The following is a 20,098-nucleotide window of genomic DNA, read 5'->3' on the forward strand; positions in this document are numbered from 1 at the left end:
TGCTAAAGACGCTTCATCGCTTGAAAAAGCCAACTGACATTAGCTCCGCGTATAATGTTAGCTGAGGATAATCAGATAATACCTTATCAGCTTCTGGACGACCCCTGTAGGTGTCGGGCATGATGTGACCCAGCACTGACAGCTGTGCAGAACAGTCCTGGAGCACTGTACACACTCTGAGCAGCTCTACCCCAGACAAAGGAACCGACATCCTGATGGTCTGTGAACACTGAATTCGAGCGAAATTAGCCAAGCAATTTACAACATCACCTATCTAGCTAGCTACTAACGATACCGTTTTCTAACTGTGACATTTTTGTGTTAGAAAATATCCTGGGCAAAATGCTCAATAACACAATCAACAGATTCGTAGCTAGGTATATTTCTTATGTGTCTTCACGGAACGTGTTGAAGTTTACTTGCTATATTTATGGACAATAAAAGGCCAGTAGTTTAACTAGAGCATAGTTGAGCTAGTCTAGCAGCACACTTGGTAGTTTACCCCGGTTACCCTGGTAACGCACAACGATTATAACAGAACATTGCCAAGATGTTGTAATGTTCATAAATGACCAGCATGGTCAAAAAATAATAATCACAGTAGTTGTCGAGGGTGCAACAAGTCAGCACCTCAGGAGTAAATGTCAGTTGTCTTTTCATAGCCGATCATTAAGAGTATCTCTACCGCTCCTGCTGTCTCTAGAGAGTTGAAAACAGCAGGTCTGGGACAGGTAGCACGTCCGGTGAACAGGTCAGGGTTCCATAGCCGCAGGCAGAACAGTTGAAACTGGAGCAGCAGCAAAGCCAGGTGGACTGGGGACAGCAAGGAGTCATCATGCCAGGTAGTCCTGAGGCATGGTCCTAGTGCTCAGGTCCTCCGAGAAAGAAAGAGAGAATTAGAGAGAGCATACTTAAATTCACACAGGACACCGGATAAGACAGGAGAAGTACTCCAGACACATAAACTACTGCAGCATAAATACTGGAGGCTGAGACAGGAGGGGTCAGGAGACATTGTGGCCCCATCCGATGATACCCCCGAACAGGGCCAAACAGGCAGGATATAACCCCACCCACTTTGCCAAAGCACAGCTCCCACACCACTAGAGGGATATCTTCAGCCTCCAGCGACGCCCTCCTGTCCGGAGCAGCCAGTCTCCCTCCTGTCCGGAGCAGCCAGAGTCTCCCTCCTTTCCGGAGCAGCCAGAGTCTCCCTCCTGTCCGGAGCAGCCAGAGTCTCCCGCCTGTCCGGCGCTGCCAGAGCCTCCCGCCTGTCCGGAGCAGCCAGAGCCTCCCGCCTGTCCGGCGCTGCCAGAGCCTCCCGCCTGTCCGGCGCTGCCAGAGCCTCCCGCCTGTCCGGCGCTGCCAGAGTTTCCCTCCTATTCGGGGTCCGTTGTAAGGGTCCCCAGTCCGGGGTCGGCGGCAAGGGTCTCCAGAGGCGCTACATAAGGGGGCCAAGACTAAGGTGGAGTGGGGTCTACGTCCCGCACCAGAGCCGCCACCGCGGTGTAATGCCCACCCAGACCCTCCCCTATTGGTTCAGGTTTTGCGGCCGGAGTCCGCACCTTTGGGGGGGGGGGGGGGTACTGTCACGCCCTGTCCGTAGATTGTTTTGTATGTTTCTATTTTTAGTTTGGTCAGGGTGTGATGTGGGTGGGTATTCTATGTTGTAGGTCTAGGTTTTCTATTTCTATGTGTTTGGCCTGGTATGGTTCCCAATCAGAGGCAGCTGTCTATCGGTGTCTCTGATTGAGAGCCATACTTAGGTAGCCTGTTTTCCCAATTTTGTTTGTGGGTGGTTGTTTTCTGTTTAGTGTATGTCACCTTGCAGAACTGTTCGTTTGTCGCTTTGTTGTTTTTTGTATAAGTGTTTTTATTGATTAAAAGGTATAATGAATACTTGTCACGCTGCTACTTGGTCCTCTTCTCCTTCTCCAGATGACAATCGTTACAGCGACATCATTGAAGTATACATAGAAGAGAGTCGGACCAAGAATTGAACCCTGTGGCACCCCCATAGAGACTGCCAGAGGCCCGGACTACAGGAAGCCGATTTTACACACTGAACTCTATCGGAGAAGTAGTTGATGAACCAGGCGAGGCAACCATTTGAGAAACCAAGGCTGTTGAGTCTGTCGATAAAGATGTGGTGATTGACAGAGTCGAAAGCCTTGGCCAGGTCAATGAATACGGCTGCACAGTATTGTTTCTTATAGATGGCGGTTAAGATATTGTTTAGGACCTTGAGCGTGGCTGAGGTGCACCCATGACCATGATAGAGCATGACGCTTGCAACGCCAGGGTAGTGGGTTCGATTCCCGTCACCACCCATACATAAACGACAGCAGGTTTTATTGTATGTCGCTTTGGATAAAAGCGTCTGATGAATGACATATTCTTTTTATATATTCACTTACTTGCTATACAATGTAGAGAGAAAAAGGGTCAATTCAAGAGGGAGCTACGAAATTCATGTCCAAACGTTGTTTTCTTTGCCTTATGTCATTAGAAATTACATAGAATTAATCATTAGCTTGTTCTCTACAATATTATAACATTCATATACTTGTACTTGACAGTGTTGATGAAATAATAATGATCATTTGCTGTGACCATTACTAGTTTAGACTGCACCACACTTGGTTGTATGTGTTCCATATTTGGTGTTGTGAGGTTAAATATCTCAGAGTAAATCATCGTTAACTTTTCAACCATATATGGTAGAGACATTGGGTTTAGACTATTGTTTTCTGACATAATGTTCTATTGATTGGGCATATTTGTAAACCTTTAATTAATTCATAATCTTATGTTTTTGGCTATTTTGCCACCAGATGCTTTCCTATATCGTTGGTATAATATAAAATACAAATACCAAATATTGTGTTTTATAAAGTCACTAGCTAGATTGGAAGAATGAGACAAACAAGGTGATTTTTTTTATTGTGTTGTTTAACTCCTGAAAGTATAGTCTTTGCTACAGTGGGCTATAAAGTCTTTTGGAGGACATGTTGACCAAATTCAGACACGGGAAAAAAGCCCTGAAGGCTCTACACTACCGGTCAAAAGTTTTAGAACACCTACTCATTCAAGGGTTTTTCTTTATTTTTACTATTTTCTACATTGAAGAAAAATAGTGAAGACATCAAAACGATGAAATAACACATATGGAATCATGTAGTAACCAAAAAAGTGTTAAACAAATCCAAATATATTTTAGATTCTTGCTGTTGACACTGTCTGTGATTTATTTTGAATTCACACTTAACCAGCATGGCTACAACAGCATTCTGCAGCTATACGTCATCCCATCTGGTTTGGGCTTAGTGGGACTATCATTTGTTTTAATAAATTATTATAAAAAAATAAAAACAATTGTTTGTTACTTTTACACCTTTTTCGTGGTATCCAATTGGTAGTTACAGTCTTGTCTCATCGCTGCAACTCCCGTATGGACTCGGGAGAGGCGAAGGTCGAGAGCCGTGCGTCCTCAAAAACACAACCCAGCCAAGCCGCACTGCTTCTTGACACAATGCCTGCTTAACCCGGAAGCCAGGCGCACCAATGGGTCGGAGGAAGCACCATACACCTGGCAACCCTGTCAGTGTGCATTGCGCCCTGCTCGCCACAGGAGTCGCTAGAGCTCGATGGGACAAGAACATCCCTGCCTGCCAAACCCTCCCCTAACCCGGACGACGCTGGGCCAATTGTGTGCCGCCCCATGGGTCTCCCGGTCGCGGCCGGCTGCGACAGAGCCTGGACTCCAACCAGGATCTCTAAATGCACAGCTTGCCTTAGACCACTGCGCCATTCAGGATAATTCATTTGTTTTTCAACAGGACAATGACCCAACACACCTCCAGGCTGTGTAAGGGCTATTTTACCAAGAAGGAGAGTGACGGAGTGCTGCATCAGATGACCTGGCCTCCACAATCCCCCGACCTCAACCAAATTGAGATGTTTTGAGAAGAGTAGGACCACAGAGTAAAGAAAAAACAGACAACAAGTGCTCAGCATATATGGGAACTCCTTCAAGACTTTTGGAAAAGCATTCCAGGTGAAGTTGGTTGAGAGAATACCAAGAGTGTGCAAAGCTGTCATCAAGGCAAAGGGTGGCTATTTGAAGAATCTCAAATATATGATATGTTTTGATATGTTTCACACTTTTTTGGTTACTACATGATTCCATTTGTGTTATTTCATAGTTTTGATGTCTACACTATTATTCAACAATGTAGAAAATAGCATTTTCTTCTTTGACGCACCTTATGTCTAAACTTCTTTACAGTGAAATGTTCTTGATTGGTGATCTCAACTGGTGTTGGTTAAAACCGGTGTCTGATGATTTAAAAATGTTTTGTAATTCTATGAATCTTGCCCAGTTGATTAACTCACCCACTCGCCCAAATCTTAAATGCCCAGATAAATCTACCCTGATTGATTTGATATTAACAAATGTTCCACATAAATATTCTGCGGTTGGTGTTTTTTGTAATGATTTAAGTGACCATTATGCTGTTGTTGCTGTTAGAAATACTAAGGTTCCTAACATAAACCCACGTTTTATTCGTAAGAGAAATTTGAAGTGTTTTAATGAGCAGGCTTTCTTTCATGATTTGTTTTATTTTGACTGGAGCAAGATTGAGCTTATCCCTGATGTGGAAACTGCCTGGATATTCTTTCATTATGTTTTTTTCCCCAAATAGTAAACACACATGCCCCATTCAGCAGGTTCAGGGTTAAAGGGCGGGATAATCCATGGTTTTCTTCTGAGCTGTCTTGTATTATTCACGACCGTAATCTAGCCTGGGCTAAAGCAAGGAAATCATGTTCTGATGCTGATTGGCTTATTTTTAGGCAATTACGAAACAAGTGTTATTTTCTTCTCAGGAAGGCCAAGTCTGAATATTTTATGTCTGTTACCACTGATAACCTGAATGACCCAAGAAAGTTTTGGAAGGCTATTAAGTCTATGTCTGGTAACAGTAATGTTACTGAATTACCGTCATGTGTTTTGAAGGACTCTTGCTGTATATGACAAAACTGAAATGCTGAATTGTTTCAATGAGCACTTTGTATCATCTGGTAGGCTGTTTGATTCAGTGTCCTCTGTCTCTGTACAACCCTGTGTGGATGAACCAGTGAGAGCTGGTCAAACTTTTAGCTTTTTGCCATTCTCAGTGCAGGTGGTACATTTAGCCCTGAAATCCTTAGATCAGAGAAAGCCTGCAGGTCCTGATCTTTTGGATCCCTGCTTTTTAAATCTGGCAGCTGATTTCATAGCTGAACCACTTACATATCTGTTCAATCTAACCCTGGAATGTAATGATATTCAGAAAATCTGGAAATCAGCATTTGTTCCTACCACTTTTAAAAGGGGGAGATCCAACTCTTTTAAATAATTATAGGCCAATCTCAAAGCTGTCACCCCTGGTGAAAATACTTGAAACCCTTGTGAGTGAACAGCTAAAAGAGTTTTTAATTACTAACTCTATTTTATCAATGTACCAATCGGGCTTCAGGAAGAAGTATAGCACAATTACAGCAGCCATGAAGGTTTAAATTATATCACTGAAGCCCTTGACAAAAAAACAACACTGTGTCTCACTTTTTATTAATCTCTCTAAGGCTTTTGATACAGTTGATCATGCTATACTAAGGCAGAGATTGTCGAGTGTAGGTCTTTCAGAGCATGCAGTTGCATGGTTTGCTAACTATCTGTCTAATATAACTCAGTGCACTCAATTTGATGGGCTTATGTCTGTTAAATTGTCTGTCTTTAATGGTGTGCCCCAAGGCTCTGTACTTGGTCCTCGCTTATTCACTATTTATTTAAATGAATCTCTTACAAAAGCTTTCCAGAACTTGCAAACTGATTTTTATACTGTTCAACAAACCTTGTGTCAATTGAAGCTTATCCTCAATACTGACATAACTAAACTAATGGTGTTTTCTAAAGCAAGAAATAGACCTCTGAACCTTTCACCTATTACTACCTGTCAGGGCAAGGAGATTGAGGTTGTAACCTCATATAAATATCTTGGAATTTTAATTGATGACGGCCTCTCTTTTAAATTGCATATTCAACAACTTACAAAAAAATTGAAGCTGAAATTGGGATTTTATTTTAGGAATAAGGCCTGTTTTATTTTTGAAGCCAGAAGGAGGCTAGTATCAGCTACATTTATGCCTTTACTAGACTATGGGGATATTTTATATATGAATGCTTCCGCTCAGTGTTTGAGATCAATTGACACCCTTTACCATGGTACTTTGAGATTTATTTTAAACTGCAAAACCCTTATGCACCACTGCACTTTGTATACCAGGGTTGGCTGGCCTTCTCTAGTCACTCGTAGGCTCAGTCACTGGTATACTTTGATTTATTAAGCCATTTTGGGTTTACTACTTTTTTATTTGGGCATTTTTATTGTTCAGAAATGTGGTGGGTACTCTCTTCGTTCGCTGGACTTTATCCTGCTAACTGTTCCAAATGTCCGAACTGAATTTGGTTAAAGGGCTTTTATGTACTCTGCGCCATCGTCTTGGAACGCCTTACAAAATACTTTTAAACTGGAAGAACTTGTCCCGATTGGTATTTTTAAATCACTGATGAATGATCTTGAGACTGATTCCCTGACCTGTCAATGTTTTTAATTTGCTGTTTTTGATTTTTGTTATACTCTTGTGGATTCAATGGTTTCTACTAGATTACTTGTAGTTTTTCATGTTTTTTGTCTGTCATTTTTGTAATGACTTGGTGCTGCCTATCTTGGCCAGGACGCTCTTGAAAAAGAGATTTTAAATCTCAATGAGCCCTTCCTGGTTAAATAAAGGTTAAATAAATAGTAAAAATAAAGAAAAACCCTTGAATGAGTAGGTGTTCTAATAGCAATAAGGCACCACTGAGGTTTGTGGTATATAGCCAATATACCACCCCTCCTTGGGCCTTATTGCTTAAATAACCCATATCTCTTTTATAACAGGATATTATCATTGACTATATGAAAGTGCATGTATGAATGAGTCTGATTTACCGTTTTCAATGGCAGGTTCACCTTCTGAAGCCGGATGAGGTTCCAAAGCGTGCTGCTCACCCACCAAGCTCAGTCCCATCTCTGTACTCTTCTACGATGACAACAACAACGTGATCCTAAAGAAGCATCGCAACATGGTGGTCAAGACCTGTGATGCCTGTGACACCAGTGGTAGCCCATCTATCTATTCTACTTAATTTTAATCAACTTAATTGCCATTGTTCCAAAAGATACAAACAGGGTAATATAACTTGCAACCAGCAGTTCATAGCAATAATCTGTCAATATGATGATATGTATGTATCTAATATATTGATTTTGAGTCTGAGAGTGGTATATGAACAACACCCATTGGACCTATAACCATACTTCACTTTTGATTAACTAAACTATTCAAATCTACAGTAATTCAGATAATTACATCACCCCTTCATGTCATATATTCTGTGACCAATCAAAGCTGTAAAGTACTGTATCATAAGTATATCAATGCTAAAATTCTACCCTTTTGATGACTATAATATCTTGTTGAACCATAAATTTGTCATTGTCTCTTTTAGATGTACTAAACATGGTTTGCAAAACATACATGTTTTTTCTTCTTCTTTAATTATACTTTTAACCAGTACAAGTTAGTAACAATGGAAAATGACAACAAACAAAAAAAAGTTTGGCCATTTTTGTATGTACAAAGTAACAAATACACAGTGATGTATGTCCTTGTCAACAGATATCTGGAGGACTGTATACGGCTATATTTGTAATAAACTATACTGAACAAAAAAACGCAACATGTAAAAGGTTGGTCCCATGTTTCATGAGCTGAAAATAAAGGTTCCGGAAATGTTCTGTACGCCAAAAAAAAAAGAATTGTGAGCATTTCTCCATTGCCAAGATAATCCATCCACATTGAAAGGTGCACCATATCAAGAAGCTGATTAACTAGCATGATCATTACACAGGTGCACCTTTTGCTGGGGACAAAAGGCCACTAAAATGTGCATATTTGTCACAACACAATGCCACGTCAACACAATGACGTCTGAAGTTCTGAGGGATTGTGCAATTGGTATGCGGACTGCAGGAATGTCCACCAGAGCTGCTGCCAGAGAATTGAATGTTCATTACTCTACCATAAGTCGCTTCCAACTTAATTTTAGTGAATTTGGCAGTACATCTAACTGGCAATTTTCCTGTCCTGCTAGCCATTCAAAATGTAACGATTACTTTTGAGTGTCAGGGAAAATGTATGTAGTAAAAAGTACATAATTTTCCTTAGAAATGTAGTAAAGTAAAAGTTGTCAAAACTATAAATAGTAAAGTACAGATACCCCCCAAAACTACTTAAGTAGTACTTTAAAGTATTTTTACTTAAGTACTTTACACCACTGTATGTGCTTCAATAGAGTCTGACGTTCAGGGTGGTTGGACATATAAGATGGGGTGCTGGTGAGCTTCTGCCCTCATTTTAGGTCGTCACACAAATATTCCCCCACCCATGTCCATTGAATCAAAGTAATTACACCTTGCTTTAAGGAAGCATAGCAAGAATGAAAGGAATCAATTTATCATTGAATGATTTATGAATCTAGCTTATTAAACCATCATTTCCAGGGGACCTATTGTCCTTAAGGCTTTTAATACAGTCTTATCTCATTTTCAGATAACTCATCACAAAAATCCCTGAAATCATTATCTATCTTCTTAGCAATGTTTGCTACATTATCTAAGAAAAGATCCATATTGGAAGTTGGATGGGCTGATGTATACAGATTCTGATAAAACTGGGAAACATGCTGAGAGATTTATTTTGGATTTTCATTGGGAGTATTATTAATCATTAACTGACATATGGAAGGAAGTCTTTTCGCCTGCCCTTTTTTCTAAAGTAAAGAAATATTTTGTATTTCTCTCTCCCTCTTCCATCCATTTTCATCTTGATCTTACAAACGCTCCTCTTCAGATATCAGCCAGAAATCAATACGGGATTGTATAGATAAATCTTTGGTACTCCATGTAAACATAATCTTATCTGGGTTCTTATGTCTCCAAATATCTAGAACACCTAACCTTAGATATATATTCCTTATCTCACAAACAGAATTGCTATCCATAGGAGGCCATCTATCTAGATTATCATGTAATACTGTATTAAAATCTCCACCCCATATTACTTTGGCCAATGGAAATTTAGACATAATTTTACTTATTTTCCTCTCAATGTCTCTAAATAAAATACAGTTACTTGACTTGTTATTGGAAGCTTAAGTATTTACAACAATGAATTGAACATGGTTGACATCTACCAATAGTATAATCCATCTCCCTGTATTATCTGCTTCATGACTCAATATATGAGCCTTAAAGTTGCCTTTTAAAATAGGAACACCTGCTGACCGATTAGTACCAAATGAAAACCAAATGTCATTCATATCATCACCATTGACACTTCCAAAACGCAGTATCTGTTCAACAGGCATGAGTTTCTTGAATGAAATAAGTCGGCACTCTTACCCTTACAATACAAAAATAAAGATCTTCTTTTCAAAAAATGACAGATTCCCCTGGCATTAATAGAAAAAAACAGAAATGGACATTTACTATCAAAGTGACTATATGAAGAATATTAAACTTGTATACGTTCACATGAATCGGGTTCTCATAAAAAGAAAAGGTCTTACTAGTTGCAAATAGAAACATACCTTTGCACCACGTAAGTGGTTGATCTAAATTATATATATTTATACAATTGCAAATAACATTGTACCATAGATTGGTAAAAACGAATAGCCATCAAGCTAACATTAAGTGTCAGTGCGAATTTCCCTGCCATAAAAAAAATATATATATAAAAAAAGTTTGGCTCACACAAACAATGCTCTTTCCTCAATAAATATCTAGTTTTATCAAATTAGCAAATAAAACTCAGTCCTGCACAACTCACTTGACAAGTCCAGCAGTCAACAAACTAGGCGTCAGCGTGAATTTCCCTTCCATTAACAAAAGCCTTAGCTCCCGCAAAGTATGCCCTTTTCCCTTCCTTCCTTGCTCTCTCAATTATCGGCCACAGACGATTCAGAGCTTCTTTGTCAAATGGAAGCTGCTCCTTGGTTGGGGTATTCGGGTATGAATCGCATTCACCCCCCTTTTTTTACACCGCAAGCATATGAGTGAGTTTCAACAATGCCTCTTTTCTCCTTGGAAGTTTCAACATCCATTATCTCAGCAACAGTTTGGTCATGTCCTGATTACATGCTACTAGCTATGAAGACGTTAGCAGGCTAATTTAACTACACACGCTGACACTTTTCGATAGCTAGCTTGTTCGTTGGAAATAGTCAAAAATATCAGTCAAAGGTTTGATTAATTACAAAATTATTCATTGTATGGTTAGATATCATTTTTTGTGAAAAAAACAAATTGCAACTGCAGTCTAAAACTATAAACTTTGTGAGAAAACCCCAAAATTGTTCCTCAGCTAGAAATGTTACACCCTCTCATGTCGCAATCTTTACCATATCACTGATTTCATGGAGCTCTCCTGCTCATCATTTACTTCACAAAATCCCGCAAACGTGAAAGCGTCAGAAATAAACATTGCGAGATTGTACATATGTCTGTGTCAGAGATTTGAAAGCAGACGCTTTCATCCAAAACGATGTACAGTAATCCGTACATACATTTTACGTTTGGTTGGCCCAGGGAAATTAGAGTTTTTCGATCTTTTCGAAGCAATTTTTGTATATCTTTCTTTGTAGTACTGTATGTATTCAATAATTTCGAATTGATCACTTCCCACTGGGTACATACATCAATTCAATGTTTATTCCACGTTGGTTCAACGTAATTTAATTGGAATTACATTGATATTGTGTCACAGTGAATTTTATAATCTGCAGTCAATTTAATTATGTTTTCATGTGCCATGATTCTGACATTTTACATATGATCCTCATAGGATTAGGCTACATAATTACAGTGGTGCAGTAAATGTAATCTCAATTCAATACGATGTGCATATACTGTACATATAGCCAATATAGCTATTAAACCCATGTTCAGTGACTAATCTGTGACGCAAGTGGCCTAATATGTTTGTGACGTTCCATGGAAACCACGGTATTGTTTAAAACTCGATTCTGATTGGCTTGCAGGTCATTCTACAGTGTAAATTATAAATGAAAACGTGCTTTAATAGCAGTGTTACAGATTCACAATACCGAGCGTGTCTCAACCCGTACCGCGCTTTTATCTACATAAAGGTATCTTCACGCACAACTGGATAGGCCTTTTGGATACGCTTGTCCAAGGTAAGGATATGCGTCAAGCTATAGCCTACTTTTAATGTTTTAGTTCCGAATTTAAGTTACCCCAGTCAAGTGATTCATCGTAAAAGTTTGTTGTTTTGACTGAGCAGTCCAATGGCCAATAACATGCATACATTAGGCATTGCACAAGTCAGTGTTTAGGTCAGAATATAAAGTTGCTACTTCCGTCAACTCAAGTTACTCAATTCAAGTGATTAATCGTAAAATTGAGTTGTTTTGACTGTCAAAACAAATAACTTTGATGGAATATTCAAAATTATAATGGCAATTATGAATCACAAATTCACAACATTACTTGCATTTCAATGATTCATCCAGGCCCAAGACATAAAGTTGCCTGAAAGCTGTGTAACAATCATTCCATTGCTGACCCATAGGATGGTAATCACGTACATGATTGGCTTAATCTAGAATCATGGATACCTTTCATGTGAGTACACACACCATATTTTTTTTTTTTACATATCTCAGAAGGAAGGTACCTCAATATCTGGAAGCACTGTCTCATGTACAATTGTTAATGCTATCTCTGAAATGTCTAACAAAATGTTGACTTGATCGTTTCATCAAGACCCTCTCATCACAAGTTGGAACTAGTGGTCAACATTGGGACAATGCAGCCATAAATAACATGGACCAATATTTTAATGGAGGTAAGCACTACACTTCTGATGGGTTTAAAGATTGTATTACATTATCTAAAAGTGAGAAAGTAAACCCCAGCTGTTATTCTTTTCACAGGGAGGGACAATCCCCATTATGCCATGAATGTTTCATTGCTGAACAACCATAGATATGTTTCCTCTAATTTGGCTCCCGTTCCTCCAACAGTGAGCAAGACCTGCCAGCAGAGCTCACTGGAGCAGGGAGACATCCCGTCATCCTTTTGGCACCTGACAAAGTACACTTTTTTTCTTCTAAATAACACTATAGTAACATCTTCTGCACAAAGTTACATTCCTAATAAGATTGGTGTTAAGTGAGAAAGAATCCTAAAGATGGTCCAATGGGCATGGTCTGAAGCCTCTCGTCATCTCAGTATGTTGAACCGCCTGATTTCTTGCAGGCTTGAGATTCAGATCCTGCTGAACGATGTTAAGCATTCGATTAACCACATGCAGGGGACGCTGAACACCATGCAGGGGCAGTGTATTGAGTTGCAGACTGCCATGTCTAAGGTAGTGTCAGATGAGTCTCAGATACAGAAGAATAAGTCTATGATGGTATGGTGATAATGATTGAGATGGTGATTATAATAATGATGACTAGCGGTACCCCACCCTACGGGCAGTAAATCATTGGATCTGATTAATTCAATTCAATGCAATTAATCTGAGGACTGCAACCATAGAAATACAATTTATTTACACTAATAATAAGCTATTGTCAACTTCCCGTCTATGCTTATCTTGCTCATTGCTCACTGTCAATTGCTCACTGTTACCCTATGTGTGCAACTATTATTGATTTCTCACAGAAAAATCATTTGGTTTCAAATGTACCTGGGGCCATGTAAATAATTGTTAGGCTACTCATTTTGAATCCACCGGTGGCAACTTGTGTGACCATAAAAGTCTGTGTGCGATTGGGCACAGTAAAATTATTTGGTTACTGACCGGCCCTACATTATAGAAGGCCCTTCAAGTCGGAACTAGGAAATTCTGACATTTCTGACTCGCTAACTCGTTATGGAATGATGATTTCAAGTTTCCCACTTGTGAAGTATCAGAATCAACCAGTAGGAAGCTTTACACTGATAACTTACATTCATTTTAACTCTGAGGTTCCAAGTTTCCGATTGCATGTTAATGCGTCAATAATTGCCATGGTAATTTTGAATGTCCAGTCAGTGAGCATTATGGGTAATTATCCTACATACTTACATCAAATACTTTATGATAGCATCATCTCCTGTAGTAACAGTGCCATTCCAAACACAATAAATGTGAAAATTAACAAAGATACAAAATATTGCTCAAGTGAAGAAAATCAGCTCAAAATTGTTGGAGGAAATGCCCCTGCAGCAGGGAGGCTTACGGTATTATAATATATTGTAGATAACATTAATATAATTTGTATTTACAGTATCGTACACATACAAATGAAAGTATATGCTAGGGATTGATCTACACTGAGTGAACAAAACATTAAGAACACCTTCCTATTGAGTTGCCCTCCCCCTTGGTGGTGGACCATTGTTGATACTCAGGGAAAACAGTTGAGCGGGAAAAACCCAACAGCATGGCAGTTCTTGACACAAACCGGTGCGCCTGGCACCTACTACCATACTCTGTTCAAAGGGACTTAAATCTTTGGTCTTGCCCATTCACCCTCTGAATGACACACATACACAATCCATGTCTCAATTGTCTAAAAATCAATCTTTAACCTGCCTCCTCCCCTTCATCTACACTGAGAAGAAGATTTAACAATTAACATCAATAAGGGATTATAGCTTTCACCTGATTAGTCTATGTCACGGAAAGAGAAGGTGTTCTTAATGTTTAATACACTCAGTGTATGTGTCAATGATGTTATAGATTCCAAGTGGTTGATTTTTTAGGGAATGACTATATTCTCTATATTATACCTGCAGATCATCACAGCAGCCGAAGTTGCTGTGCAGAGGGAGGAGATCCCCCGAGCATCAGGCCTCATCCCGTCACAGAGGGAGGGTATCCTCCAAACAGTCAGTGTCCCTGCACAGACGGAGGGTATCCTCCAAACAGCCAGTGTCCCTGCACAGAGGGAGGGGATCCTCCAAACAGCCAGTGTCCCTGCACAGAGGGAGAGGATCCTCCAAACAGCCAGTGTCCCTGTACAGAGGGAGGGGATTCTCTCAGCAGCTAGCATCACTGCACAGAGGGAGGAGATCCTCCGAGCATCAGGTCTCATCCCGTCACAGAGGGAGGGTATCCTCCAAACAGTCAGTGTCCCTGCACAGACGGAGGGTATCCTCCAAACAGCCGGTGTCCCTGCACAGAGGGAGGGGGTTCTCCCAGCAGCTATAATCATTGCAAAGAAGACGGAGATCCTCCGAGCATCAGGCCTCATCCCGACACAGAGGGAGGGGATTCTCTCAGCACCTAGCATCATTGCGCAGAGGGAGGAGATCTTCCGAGCATCAGGCCTCATCCCGTCACAGAGGGAAGGGATTCTTCCAGCATCTTCTATCACTGCGCAGAAGAAGAAGATCCTCAGAGCATCAGGCCTCATCCTTGCACAAAAGGAGTTGATCCTCCTGATGGCCAGTGTCACTGCGCAGAGGAAGGGAATCGTCCCAATGGCCAGCGTCCCTGCGCACAGGGAGGGGATTGTCCCAAAGGCAAGTGTCTCTGCTGAGAGGGAGGGGATCCTCCAAACAGCCAGTGTCCCTGCACAGAGGGAGGGGGTTCTGCCAGCAGCTAGCATCACTGCGCAGAGGGAGGAGATCTTCCGAGCATCAGGCCTCATCCCTGCACAGAGGGAGGGGATCCTCCAAACAGCCAGTGTCCCTGTACAGAGGGAGGGGATTCTCTCAGCACCTAGCATCACTGCGCAGAGGGAGGAGATCTTCCGAGCATCAGGCCTCATCCCGTCACAGAGGGAGGTGATTTTTCTAGCATCTTCTATCACTGCGCAGAAGAAGAAGATCCTCAGAGCATCAGGCCTCATCCCTGCACAAAAGGAGTTGATCCTCCTGATGGCCAGTGTCACTGCGCAGAGGAAGGGAATCGTCCCAATGGCCAGCGTCCCTGCGCACAGGGAGGGGATTGTCCCAATGGTCAGCGTCCCTGCGCACAGGGAGGGGATTGTCCCAAAGGCTAGTGTCTCTGCTGAGAGGAATGGGATCCTCCAAACAGCCAGTGTACCTGCACAGACGGAGGGTATCCTCCAAACAGCTAGCATCACTGTGCAGAGGGAGGAGATCCTCCGAGCATCAGGCCTCATCCCTGCACAGAGGGAGAGGATCCTCCAAAAATCAAGTGTCCCTGCACAGAGGGAGGGGATCCTCCAAACAGCCAGTGTCCCTGTACAGAGGGAGGGGATTCTCTCAGCAGCTAGCATCACTGCGCAGAGGGAGGAGATCCTCCGAGCATCAGGCCTCATCCCTGCACAGAGGGAGTTGATCCTCCTGAAGGCCAGCGTCCCTGCGCACAGGGAGTGGATTGTCCCAAAGGCTAGTGTCCCTGCAGAGAGGGAGGAGATCTTCCTCGCAACCAGTGTCCCTGTGAAGAATGGACACAATCATCCACAACCACCTCCCATCATCCCCACGGTGGCACCACTGTGGAAATGGGATGGTGGAGCGTGTACTCCACCTGTGGATTTCTATTCCAAGAGAAGAGGTCACTTAAACTTACCTAATTAGTAAAGAATTTACCATTGTGATAGCGTGAGAATTAGCGGTGATAGGTTAAATGTATGGCTCATGTGAGTGTATATCTGTAATACTTTCATGCATTTTCTACATAAAACAGGTTTAGCTCCATTTTACTTTGACATTTTAGTCATTTAGCAGACTCTCTTATCCAGAGCGACTTACAGTAGTGAGTGTATACATTTTCATACTCCAGTGAATCTCTCCAGGATTTCGCATGGATTTTTTGGATATTTGCGGATAAATATGCTAGATTTTGCAGCAACAATTATGACATTTTGCATAGCAATATGCAATTGTTTTGTCCAATTTGTTGCAAAAATGCGCTGACAAGGGAAAAAACTGTGTTGATGTGTGGCTTGATTGAACCATATTATGCAGTAAATGTGCGGTGATTGGTTGAAATTGCGAGCCCTCTTTTTGTACTGTGGTAATGGGGAAGTTCTATGCGATAATATTGTGATGATGTGACTATTTTATGCAGAAATAGTTTGGCGATTGGTCAAATTTGTAAGCCCTCGCATAATATGCAGGGAATTGTTGATTTTGCAACCAAAACAATGCGATCGCAGAGTCCTGGAGTAACCTCCCTGCGTGTAGGTTAAGATTGGGTTGTAAACAGAGTATCAGAGCCAGACGTTCCTACCTGTCAGCCAGTAATTGTTCTGTATGGTGACATGAGCAGAGTGGCCTGACTTCTCCCACTTATTACAGATGTCCGACTTAGATATGTTGAGCATCCTGCTATGATGTCCATCACCAAGCCGGAACACTCCGAGGCCACTTCTCAGTGCCAGACTGGCAGCCGGCCGGTGGCTGAGCCCGAGACCCCTGCTGTTCACAATAACAGTGGAGGCTGGCTCAGCTGGGTTTTTGGGAGTGGAAGAGCTAATAAGAAGGAGGTTCATCTACCTGAGGACAAAGACAGATCTGTAAGGAACTGGTTCTTAACACTATATTCTATGTAGAGACAATTGAGTGGATTTTGTTTTATTTTTTTTGTGGCTTGCTTCACATTGCTAACATCTTCTTCCTCAGATTGTCTGGGATCCAACTCTGCACAGATGGGTTAACAAAACTGAGCCCAAGGCTGAGGTACATACTTAAATTCAATGAAATTAAAAACAGTGAACAACCATTGTATTTCAACTGTGATAATATTACTAACAATTTGGAAAATGTGTTGATGTGTTTTACAGAACAAGTGTGTACCACCACCTCCACCGATGGGGACATATGGATATCAGGGGAACACTGGCAGTGTCCCCAAAGGAGTGAATCCTTACTCTATGAAAGCAGGTGAATATTGCTTTAGAATACATGTGGTTTAACCAAGACTGTCAGCCAATCATAGATGTCCCTGGTGATCCCCTGCTAACACCTTCCAAAACTACCAGCAGGTCTATGGGGCAGCAGATACCCTACAATGAATTACAATGATTGGACTAACTCAAAGCCTCCAAGCCATGGGCCTGGACTGCTTCCTAGACAGCTCTCTGGCTTGCTCCCTCCTTCACACTTTGACCTCATGGCACCAATGGTTGTGGCACCTGACACTCTACCCTACTGAGGTATGACTCTGAAAAATCCTTCCAAATTGTATCCATTCATCATTAACTGAGATTTTACTTTAACATAGCAAATGGCTGAAGTAGCAAGAATGTTAACTATTTTTTATTTTTGACCAACAGGCCATTTGCCCAGAGTGGATTTGCCATACATAGATTTTTTCAGCATTAAAAATATATTAAAAGATGATCTTTTAATTAAATCTCTCCTTTGTGTCCTCATGTTCACATTAATTTGATGTGTTCTATCATCGTTTACAATGCTTATTGCTTCTGCATTGCTTTACTTTACTGACAAGTATATATTATACACATATATTTTATTTTAGACATTACAAAAAAATATGTTTGTGCATTTTGGATTTCCTGCATTTACTTACTGTACAGACAAGTATATTTTATACACATATTTAAGATATTTATTTTTTTACATGTTTTTTTAATGTATTCCATAGACAGAACAAAATATATTTAGGTGCATTTTGAATTCCTAAATGTCAATATTTTTATTTTCTATGTCATGTGTTTATTCCCATTTATGTACATCCTGTTTACACCTCACACACATGGTCAATGGCTTAAATAAGAAGACAACAGTAACATGTCAGATGTAGTTTAAATGTATTCATTGTTGAGTTTGCACCCCAATATGACACTTTAAATATTTCACAGAAGACTGAAATGTAACAAAACACCTATTGTGTTTATTGAGATGTACACTGAGATGCTCAGTTGGTCAATATTCCCCTCCAGTGATTCCCCAACATCTTGTCAACATGGGCCTCAATGATCTCAAATATATTGTCCATGTAAAAAAACATGTCTGATTATAATTAATAATGTCCGACAATACCTTTTAATTCTATGCGCTATAAATTTTTCTAGCATTTTTGCATCACAACACTGAAGTGTAAGGGGCCTCCAGTTTTTTTATAGACTGGATCTTTATATTTACCACTTTGAATCCTGTTTCAGTAATAATGAAGGAGTGGTTAAAACATGCTAATAACGGTCCTCTGAGTATATCAAAAAAGGTTTATCAGAGTTATTGACCTCACAAGAAGTCAGATTCGAGTAACTTACATTGTGGTGCTGAAACTTGAAGCAGCAGCCACGGCACAATCAATCGGAAATGGACAGCTCATGGTGCTGAAAGTATGTAAATTTGAGTAAACATTATTCATTTTAAACGTCTTCATTTTAATTAGGGATATGTGTTGCAGCCTATTTCTTCCTATTTAAGAAATAAGAGGTAGGTCTACCTGTTTGACAGATGAAAAGAGGCTATAGGCTGCTATATCCATAGATATGTTAGTCAATTCCTCCACCCGCCATGCACTCTTTAAATAGCCCACCTCTGTATCTGTTAAGACTTACAGCTATTATGAATGAGAGGGTATGCCATAGGCCTACCTTTTCTTAAAGAAAAGGGCAAAAAGTACACTGTTAGTTTAAGATTTTGAAGAAAATGAAACGGATGTGATTATATACAGTTATCTATAACAGCGCTTTGGTCCGCGATACTTAATGCTAGAAACAAGCTGTAAAATAGGAATACCCGGGAAAGTATTGATGATGCATATTGGGATTGTTGTTTAATTTGGAAATAATCTAATTCTGTCACTATCAATTGATTAAGCTATTCACGTTCTGAACAATAAAATAAATTTAAACCCAGACAGCTTTTTGGAAAACACTTTTGACCTCTCGTTGGGTTAAGCCAAGGAAGAAGATTAGCCAGCAGTTGAAGCTTACATTTTTCTGCGTCAGTAGGCCTACTCGGTCTGGGGTGGAAAAGTAGGCCTAATTTGAAAGTACCATGCTCAGATCCCTATTGACGTCTCAGAGTTAATTATTTGCAAACGGGTTCAGTTTCGTTGCAAATAATACACACTTTTGACATTGTAGAAATATAATAATATGAACACATAGGACTATCTGTCTATCCTGTAATTTCAGTCATTTGTGATTTATTAAAAAAGTTTCTACTAATACTGTATGGTAACTCTATTGAAGTCCACTCTTGTACAGCACACTAAAGGTGAATCTCTTTCTCTACAATTTAGGAGATTTTAAGATATTTTGTTGTTTGTGATGGTACTCTAGGTGCGAGGGCCATCCTGTGCCACCAGTCAATTGATGGTGGATGACCTTCTGACCCCGTGCTCGCCAGGTGACCCGGCTGCCATAGAATTGACCTGGATGGATGTGCCTAGCGACAAGCTGCTGTAGCCCATCTGCATGGTAAGAAACACACATTCACAGCACAGACATACTCACATTCACTGTTCACAAACATACTGGAACATGCTGTTTCAACATACACATCCAGGCATTGCAAACTGACTCTCACATTTGTGTAATTGCTGAACCATGCTCATGATTTTGTTTGTCTTCTGTGTGTGTCCCTCTGCCCTCCAGTCCGACATGCTGCCCTCACTATATACCACGCAACCCACAGTCAACATGGAGGTCTTGTTCAAGGTCAGGAAGTTCACAGAGGACTTAGAACAGGAGTGTTGAGAGCTCCTGGTTGGCAGGGGCTTTACTACTTCTTACTCAGTCTCTCCTATCAAGACCCAACTCCAGTCAAAGAGTAGCTACAGTATTACAACACTACGAACCTGCATTGGCAAGAATGATGGAGCATTTTAATTTACACACAATTGTGCAATGGTAAAAAAAAAAAATGGCATATCCCAACTCCCCCTGAGACACCCACAAGTGCCTTGCTCAAGGGCACAGCGACATCATTATTTATTTTCCCACTTTGTCGGCTACGGAATTTTAGCCAGCAACCTTTCG

At 40.7% G+C, this 20,098-nt stretch overlaps 1 protein-coding gene and 1 long non-coding RNA gene across 5 annotated transcripts in view; one reads left to right on the forward strand and one right to left on the reverse strand.

Moving 5' to 3' along the window:
* Window positions 1-20,098, reverse strand: part of LOC120042811 (dynein regulatory complex protein 9-like) — a 43,574-nt gene that overhangs the window by 18,707 nt on the left and 4,769 nt on the right. For 2 of the 3 annotated variants that reach the window (XM_038987621.1, XM_038987620.1), the window contains exons 2-3: window positions 16,372-16,637; window positions 83-229 (exon numbers count right to left, since the gene is read on the reverse strand). In XM_038987621.1, the coding sequence (XP_038843549.1) occupies window positions 83-211 (129 nt within the window). In that variant the 5' untranslated portion in view covers window positions 212-229; window positions 16,372-16,637. Of the gene's footprint in view, window positions 1-82; window positions 595-16,371; window positions 16,638-20,098 lie in introns of those variants that run through there. The other variant, XM_038987622.1, reaches the window with a different exon arrangement.
* Window positions 15,672-17,161, forward strand: LOC120042813. Of its 2 annotated transcripts, none has more exons than XR_005476241.1 (4): window positions 15,672-15,693; window positions 16,764-16,820; window positions 16,925-17,024; window positions 17,123-17,161. It is a non-coding gene; the product is annotated as an uncharacterized LOC120042813 (long non-coding RNA). The 2 variants fall into 2 exon arrangements; XR_005476242.1 differs by lacking the exon at window positions 15,672-15,693 and adding an exon at window positions 16,607-16,657.

The sequence above is a fragment of the Salvelinus namaycush genome, unplaced genomic scaffold (assembly GCF_016432855.1).
Source record: "Salvelinus namaycush isolate Seneca unplaced genomic scaffold, SaNama_1.0 Scaffold786, whole genome shotgun sequence".
In the NCBI taxonomy this organism is placed as follows: Eukaryota; Metazoa; Chordata; class Actinopteri; order Salmoniformes; family Salmonidae; genus Salvelinus; species Salvelinus namaycush.